This window comes from Gracilinanus agilis, chromosome 2 (assembly GCF_016433145.1).
Source record: "Gracilinanus agilis isolate LMUSP501 chromosome 2, AgileGrace, whole genome shotgun sequence".
Lineage (NCBI taxonomy): Eukaryota > Metazoa > Chordata > Mammalia > Didelphimorphia > Didelphidae > Gracilinanus > Gracilinanus agilis.
In genome coordinates this window covers 271,039,903-271,048,683 of record NC_058131.1, presented here as the reverse complement: position 1 = coordinate 271,048,683, position 8,781 = coordinate 271,039,903, and the positions used below count along the sequence as shown (strand labels likewise).

At 35.6% G+C, this 8,781-nt stretch overlaps 1 protein-coding gene and 1 pseudogene across 1 annotated transcript; one reads left to right on the top strand and one right to left on the bottom strand.

Moving 5' to 3' along the window:
* Positions 1–3,550: 3,550 nt before the first annotated feature.
* Positions 3,551–8,577, bottom strand: LOC123233608 (late lactation protein B-like). Its single transcript, XM_044659673.1, has 7 exons — positions 8,491–8,577; positions 7,832–7,959; positions 6,313–6,383; positions 5,155–5,265; positions 4,376–4,465; positions 3,900–3,935; positions 3,551–3,585 (listed from the first exon to the last, which is right to left on the bottom strand). Exons 1-7 carry the CDS (start codon positions 8,575–8,577, stop codon positions 3,551–3,553), a joined length of 558 nt encoding a protein of 185 aa, XP_044515608.1.
* On the top strand, positions 6,938–7,679 carry LOC123235168 (annotated as a pseudogene).
* Positions 8,578–8,781: the final 204 nt, after the last annotated feature.

Genomic DNA, 8,781 nt, shown 5'->3' with positions numbered 1-8,781 from the left:
ATGATGTATATATAAATGTGATGATATGGAATGATAAGTATGTATGATATTATATGAGTGTATAAATGATATGTAAAAAAAATCAATCAAGTGCTGAAAGAGAGGATTGTATGAATTGGGCTTGCAACTTTAAAAAATTAGAAAAGGAATAAATTAAAAATCCCACATAAAAATAAACTGGCAATCCTAAAAATTAAAGGAGAGACTAATAAAATGGAAAGTTAAAGAACTATTGAGTTAATAAATAAGATTAGGAGCTGGTACTTTGGAAAAACAAATAAAATACATAAAGTACTGGTTAATCTAAAAAAAAGAAGAAAATCAAATGAACATTATCAAAGATGAAAAGACTGATGTCACCTCTAATGAAGAAGAAATGAAGGTAATTATTAAGAACATTTTTACTCAATTACTGCAATAAATATGACAATCTAGGTGAAATGGGTGAATATTTACAAAAATATAAATTGCCTAGATTAACAGAAGAAGAAATAAAATACTTAAATAATCCCATATCAGAAAAAGAAATTGAACAAGCCATCAAAGAACTTCCTAAGAAAAAATCCCCAGGGTCAGATGATTCACAAGTGAATTCTATCAAACATTTAAAGAACAACTAATCCCAGTATTATACAAACTATTTAACAAAATAAGCAAGGAAGGAATTCTACCAAATTTCTTTTATGACACAAATATGGTACTGATTCCAAAGCCAGACAGACCAAAAACAGAGAAAGAAAACTACAGACCAATCTCCTTAATAAATATAGATGCGAAAATCTTAAATAGAATACTAGCAAAAAGATGCCAGCAAGTTATCATGAGGATTATTTACTATGATCAGGTGGGATTTATACCAGAAATGCAAGGATAGTTTAATATTAGGAAAACCATCCAGATAATTGACTATATCAACAACCAAAGCAACAGAAATCACACAATTATCTCAATAAATGCAGAAAAATCCTTTGACAAAATACAACTCATTCCTACTGAAAACACTAGAAAGTATATGGATAGAAGGGCCATTCCTCAAAATAATAAACAGTATACATTTAAACTATGAACAAGTATCATGTGCAATGGGGACAAGTTAGAAGTCTTTCCAATAAGATCAGTAGTGAAGCAAGGATGCCCATTATCATTTCCATTATTTAGTATTATTCTAGAAATGCTAATGACAGCAATTAGAGAAATAAAAGAAATCAAAGGGATTAAAGTAAACAATGAAGTAAATGAGCCATCATTCTTTGCACTACTTGATCTACTTAAAGAATCCCAGAAAATCAACTAAAAGGCTAGTGGAAATAATTAACAATTTTAGCAAAGTTACAGGGTACAAGATAAATCCCCATAAATGATCAGCCTTTCTATATATTTCCAACAAAACTCAGCAGCAGGGGTTAGAAAGAGAAACTCCATTTAAAATCACTCTAGACAAAATAAAATATTTAGGAATCATCTGCCAAGATAAATGCAGGAATTATTTGAACACAACTAAAAAACACTTTTCACACAATTAAAACTGTTTAAATTTAATTAAATTAATGTATTAATTAATGAATTAATTTAATGAAAAATATTTTAAAGTAAACAATAATTGCCCCTGGATAGAATGAGCTAATATAATAAAAATTAAAATCCTACCCAAATTAATCTACTTATTCAGAGCTATACTATCAAACTACCAAAAATGTTTTTCATTTGGAAGAACAAAAGATCAAGAATATCAAGAAAAATAATGAAAAATAAATATGAAGGGTTGGGGTCTAGAAGTACCAGATTTTAAACTGTAGTATAAAGCAGTGGTCTTCAAAACAGTATGGTACTAGCTAAAAGACAAAAGGGTGGATCCATGGAATAGACTAGAGATAAATGACCTCAGCAAGCTAGTGTTCAATAAACCCAAAGATCCCAGCTTTTGGGATAAGAACTCACTATTTGACAAAAAAGTGCTGGGAAAATTGGAAAACAGCATGGGAAAAATTAAGTTTAGATTAACATCTTATACTGTATACCAAGATAAATTCAAAATGGGTAAATGACTTAAATATAAAGAGTGAAATCATAAAAAAGTTATGTGAACATAGAATAGTATACCTGTCAGATCTGTGGGAAAGAAAGAAATTTAAGACTAAGCAAGAGATAAGGAATATTGCAAAATGTAAAATGAGCGACTTTGATTATATCAGATTAAAAAGGTGTTGTACAAACACAAAATCAATGCAACCAAAAATAGAAGAAAAGCAACAAACTGGGAGAAATTTTTATAACAAAACTCTCTGACAAAGGTCTAATTTCCCAAATATATAAGGAATTAGGTCAAATTTACCAAAAATCAAACCATTCAGGAATTGATAAATGGTCAAGGGACATAAATAGGCAGTTTTCAGATGAAGAAATCAAAATTATCAATAATCACATGAAAAAGTGTTCTAAACCCCTCCTGAGTAGAGAAATGCAAATTAAAACAACTCTGAAGCACCACCTTACACCTATCACTCTGGTCAATATAGCAACAAATGAAAGCGACAAATGTTGGAGGGGATATGACAAAATTGGGACACTAATTCACTGCTGGTGGTGTTGTGAATTGGTCTAACCATTCTGAAAGGCAATTTGGAACTGTGTGCCCAAAGGGCTTTAAAAGAATTCCTGTCCTTTGATGGAGCCATACCACTGCTGGGTTTGTACCCCAAAGAGATAATAAGGAAAAAGACTTGTACAAAAATATTTATAGCCACGCTCTTTGTGGTGGCAAAATATTGGAAAATGAGTTGGTCTCCACCGATTGAAGAATGGCTGAACAAATTGTGGTGTCTGATGGTGATGGAATTTTTTTGTGGTGAAAGGAATAATGAGCTGGAGTATTTCTATGTGAACTGGAAAGACCTTCAAGAATTGATGCAAAGCAAAAGGAGCAGTACCAGGAGAACATTGTACACAGAAACTGTTACACTATGGCACAATTGAGTAATAGACTTTTATACTAGCAGCAATGCAATGACCCAGGACAATACAGAGGAACTTGTGAAAGAAAAAGCTATCCTGAGGGGTAGGAATCATGGAGGAGAAGAGGAAACATCTACTTTGCTAACTTACTATAATGCTTGCATATAATAAAACTTAGCCCATCCTCCACTGCTAAGGGATTCAAGTGTTCATTATTGGTATTCAGGACCAGAAACACAGTAGCCTAAGTTACTACTCTACTTATAATCTTTGGACTATCCTTATTTTTACTTTTTAACCAGCTGTTTTGGAACACATGGAACTTTTGATCACATCCTAAAGAAACCATAAATCTCTCAACCTTTGGAAGTTTAAGGTCCTTGGCTCCCAGAGAAGTGTGCCCCATCTAATTGTCACCCACTTCTTAATCATTTGCTCCCAATAAAATGTCAGAAGAAAGAAACCGAGTCAGAAGTGATTGCTTTATATTTTTATATAGTTCTGGAAGACAATATTAGAAAATACAAGAGGAAGCTGGGAAAAGAAGACAGATAAAGGAACCTGTTGATCATCTGAGATGGCTGAGATTTCCTGCATATCATTCGTACTGAGGTGGAACGAAATTTTCTTCTCCTAGAAAATACCAAAGAGAAAGTCAATGATGGGTCCTTGAGATTACATAAGGAAGCATAAGTGAGAGCTTCTTATGAGATGTCAAGACCCATTCCCAGGGTGCAAGAGGTTCAGAAAACATATACTCAATACTAACAGAGAAGCCCATTTGAAATATTATAAAAAATAAAATAAAAGGCCATCCATCCCTCTGGCATGTGAAAGATCACCTTCCTATAGCTAAAGTGAACTGAGCAGCCACTTAAATCCCAGCTGAGATGTAGGATTCTAGATTATTCTGGAAGATGCTATAGAATTGTTTAAAACTCACTTACCTGAAATGTAGTCAATGAGGCAATCCTCTGCAGAAACTAAAAGACACAGAATTCATTTATTTGTCAAAAATGTTTCTTATCACAGAACTCTCAAGTTGGAAAATGGTTTAAGCCAGTGATGGGCAAACTTTTTAAAGAGGGGGCCAAAGGAAAGGAAAAAAATCTTTAGATGGGCCAATATAATTTATTAAAAAATAACAATGATACATTTTACAAAATTCTTGTATTTTTGCGATACTAAACCCTATTAATGACTGAAAGATTATGAAGGAGAAGGGCTGCATCTGGCCTGTGGATTCTAGTTTGCCCATCACTTAAACTTTAAGCAACTAGACATGGTCCAGCTAAGAAGTTAAGATAAAATAATTTCTAAGATTCTAACTAGAATGGAGAAGGAAAGAAGGGGGTGCAAGATAGAAAATGAAGAGACAGGGCAAGGTAGATCCAAAATTCCCTTCTTTTACCTTCTTTTCTGGGAAAGATGATTTTTCTTTCATCAAATCCTTCCTTCTTGCTGAATAGTTTAAACTCCTTAATAGCTTTCTGGTTTGCATGCATGTATGGAGCTGCAGAAAGAGATCAAGATAAATAAATTATTAATTCTCACTAGAACCTTCTCTGATCCTTGTCTCTATAATAGTCACCATCCATTATGAAAGTCCATGGATTTTGCACCCTAGTAGGTTAAGTTGACAGCATGAAGAACAGGAAATAACTTAGGGCAGTCAAAGAGTTTGGTTCTCTTTATCTTCTGCCAACAAATTCTTTTCCTCAAGTGCTCCCCACATCATCATCTCTATAGAAAATGCCCATATAAATCTCCCACACTTATACTTAATAAAATAATCCTAATGCCCTAAAATCTGAAGGGAGGTGAAGAAAAAGAGTAAGACATGAAGACATGTATATTTGCCTTCTTCCTCTTTCTCTTGCTTTGTTCAAAGCAGGATTTCCCTCAAATTGACTTACTAAGGACAAATTTAGTCATTACCTGAATCCAGGAAAGTGAATACTTAATGAGATCTAGGCTACCATCAAACATGCAGCAGACAAAATTTTGGAGATAATTTATGTAATATACTGGCCACTTTCCAGGATTCTGATTTGTATCAAATTCAAAATGGAGGGAGATGGAGAATTCCCAGGATGCCCTCCCCCTCCTCTCTGGGGGAATCTAGGTGGACAGGTTCCAATAGCTGTTCTACATATGGCCATGCTTTTCCTACTGAGATTTGTAGAATTACATGTTACTTACACAGAAGTTTGGCCACTCTGATTTGCTCACCATGGAGCTCACCCTCATAAAGGATAATCCAGTTATCTTTCATAGCCATCTTGGTTATATACACCTGGAGTTTGCCCTCATCTGTAAGAAGTTGTAAGGAGATGTAACTTTATCATTTTCAGTCCTCTTAGAAAATATTCCCAAAGAGCCTGGGACGAGTTTTAGATTCACAATTCTGATAAACAACCTGGGACCAGGAAGCATAAAAGACAGTTGTGTGACCTCCTGATGAGCAAGATTTCCTCTTCATCTTCATAAAGTACTTTGTTTTGAACCTTGCTAACAAACTTTATGTAAATGGATCAGTCTATCTCCACTCTTAATAGAATTTTGAGGCAGCCTAAATTTATCTTTAGCATCTCTCCCAACCTTCATGTGCCTCAAATTTAGGATCCCAGGCACACATCTATATGTAGTACCCAAGCTTTGCACATGACCCTGAGCATCACTCCCCACATTCATGCTCACAGCATGTTAATGTATACTTTTGCCTCTTACATTTCATAAATTACCCATGTGAATCCTTAGAACAGCCTTTATAAGAGAATGCCTTTACCGAAGGAAATATCTAATGATGGAAATTTCAGAGACAGAGCTTCTATAGGGATAGCGAGACTAAGTATGTATTCTTTTGGCTTCTCAATGTAAACCATGAGAGCAACTGAGTAGCCTACCTTTTCCACCCTGAGCCAACTTGGACCCAATGATCTGGTCAATCATTACTGAAGGAAGACAAACCCACTAGTCAACCCACTCCATATTGTGGGGAAAACTGCACAAGTCACCATATGTTATTTTTTTAAAACCCTTACCTTTTGTCTAAGTGTTAATTCTAAAACAGAAGAACAGCAAAGGGTAGCAAATCAGGGTTAAGTGCCTTGTTCAGGGTCAAGCAGTTAAGAAGTGTGTGAAGCCCCAGATTTAAACCCTAGGTCCTCCTGACTCCAGGTCTAGTACTCTATTCACTTTGCTATCTACCTGCCCTGTCATTTTGTGTTTTAAAGAAAGCTTAGCCTTTGGACTTTAGGGCTACAGAGAGGTTCTAAGTTAAAATTAGGTCTAAGACCTACCCTCTAACTATGATTCCTTATCAGAGTTCCTTTAATATGGCATGTTTGAATCACTTACTCATAGTGAATTTGTTGAGTTTAACTGTTTTCTCAAGTTTCGTTTTACTGGTTTGGCACTTGCCATTCTTCCTGGAAAACAGAATGCATGCATTTGAATAGTTTCACTGGAGAGAAGAAATAATGTTATCAAAAAGCTTAAACAGTGCTTTAACTGTTTAAATTGACCCAGTTCTCATCTAAGGAAAGTACAGCAGTAAAAGATCAGTATCCCAGTCTGTGCTCTGATTATTTCCACTTATAAAGAACTGAGTGATCTTCCATTCATCTTTTGACCATCAAATATTCTCAGGATCAAGTTGGGAATTGTAGAGTACCACGACCTCTAAGGAATCAAAGTCACAGATGACCCCAAAGGATATGGTGAGAGATAAATGGTTTGAGTATACTGAAATTTATAATCTAATATAATTTCTGTCATAAATGGTATATGATAGAGCCATTGACAGGGAAATGAGGAAAGTTAGAGGAGATGTGAGCCCATTTAGGAATAAACAATTACACAGTAACTCAGAAAGTCAACCAATGAGTGCTAAGTAAGCATTTCACTCCCTGGGGATAAAAATAAATCTTATCTCCATATATAAAAACATAACTGCTTTTCCTTTCTCATTCTGCCAGCCAAGATGCCCAAAAGAAAGACCAAGGGGAAGAAAATGGCCCTGGCCCCTGCTGTTGTAAAAAAACAGAAGGCCAAGAAAATGGTCAATCCTTTGTTTGAAAAATGGCCCAAGAATTTTGGCATTGGTCAAGACATCCAGCCCAAAAGAGACCTCACCCACTTTGTCAAATGGCCTCAAAACATTATACTGCAACATCAAAGGTCTATCCTTTATAAGTGATTGAAAGTGCCACCAGCAATCAGCCAGTTTACACAGGCTTTAGATCTTCAGACAGCTACTCAACTGCTTAAACTGGCTCACAAGAATAGACCTGAGACAAAACAAGAAAAGAAGCAAAGGCTGCTGGCTCTGGCTGAACAAAAAGCTGCAGGCAAGGGGGATCGTAGAAAACAAGAAAGCACAATTGGTAATGATTGCACATGATGTGGACCCCATTGAGCTTGTGGTTTTCCTATCTGCTTTGTGTCAGAAAATGGGATTTCCTTACTGTATTATCAAAGGTAAAGCCAGACTAGATGGATTGGTTGACCAAAAGACTTGCACTAGCAATGCCTTCACACAGGTTAACCCGGAAGATAAGGGAGCCCTGGCTAAGCTGGTAGAGGCCATCGAAACTAATTACAATGACAGATTTGATGAGATCCATCACCACTGGGGTAGCAATGTTCTGAGTCCAAAATCAGTGGCTCGTATTGCCAAGCTCGAAAAGGAGAAAGCTAAAGAACTTGCAACTAAATTGGGTTAAATTATGTTTGATTTTTCCCTACATAAAAATGAAAATTTAAACCAAAAATACCATAATTATTAAGCGTGCTGAGCTTAAATTAGTAAAGGATATGATTATTGGCTCTAAAGGAATAAAGGAGCTAATAGGACTATTATATACGGTCTACTTACCTCATCATAACACTGATCTCCACATTACCATCATCAAGTTGCTGGATTATAATCGATGGCACAACTTTAGACCTCTTCTCCTTAGTTAATTCCTTGTCTCCCACAACAGCCTTTATGTGGAATAAGCCCTAGAGAGAATCATGATAGGAACTGAGGAAGAGAAAATGAGGGAGGGAAGTCTCTCTCCTGCACAAACTTTCTTAGCCAAGTCCTTTTGTACTTGGCATACTCTCTGATTAAAACACCAACTCTGAAGCAAAAATCAACCATGAGCCTCTACCTAAGGGACCATGATGGTCTCAGAGAAAGAGGTCAATAATTTCAGTTAAACTATCATTGAGATCCCAAACTTATAAAGTTGCCCCAAATGTTACATATCCCAATTTGAAGCTGAGATTTAGCACTGAACCCACAGACTAAATCCCTGTACATAGTGACTTTGAATCCTTTGAGACTTAATTTCACTTTGGAACATAACTCATTTGGAATATTCATAGGCATGTATGAAATGAACTAGGTCATATACCTCATTTTCAGTTTGCTCTGGTCAGAGTAAATAAAATAAAAAATAAGAATAGAGTAAAATCCTTTATCTGGCACAAACTTCCTGAACATACATTCCTCCCTCCAAACCACACGCTCTCCCAATACAATCTCACCTCAAGTACTTCTTCAGAAGATTGTGACTCCTTAGCTTGTAGAATGGAGAATAGGCATAGAGCAATGCTGAGAAAAAGAATCTTCATCTTGACAAACTTTCACAAGATCAAACACCCAGGGACACTGGTTAGGTTAAAAATGTATGTGTTCCTCTCTTAAAATTTGTCTCTATTTATCTTGATATCACTTAGCAATGAAAACTTATCTCTCTTTTGCACAGTTTTTCACCTAGTCACACAATTGGGCAGCAGAGGTTAAAGGACAAGTGAAATAGCATATTATTATGTTTG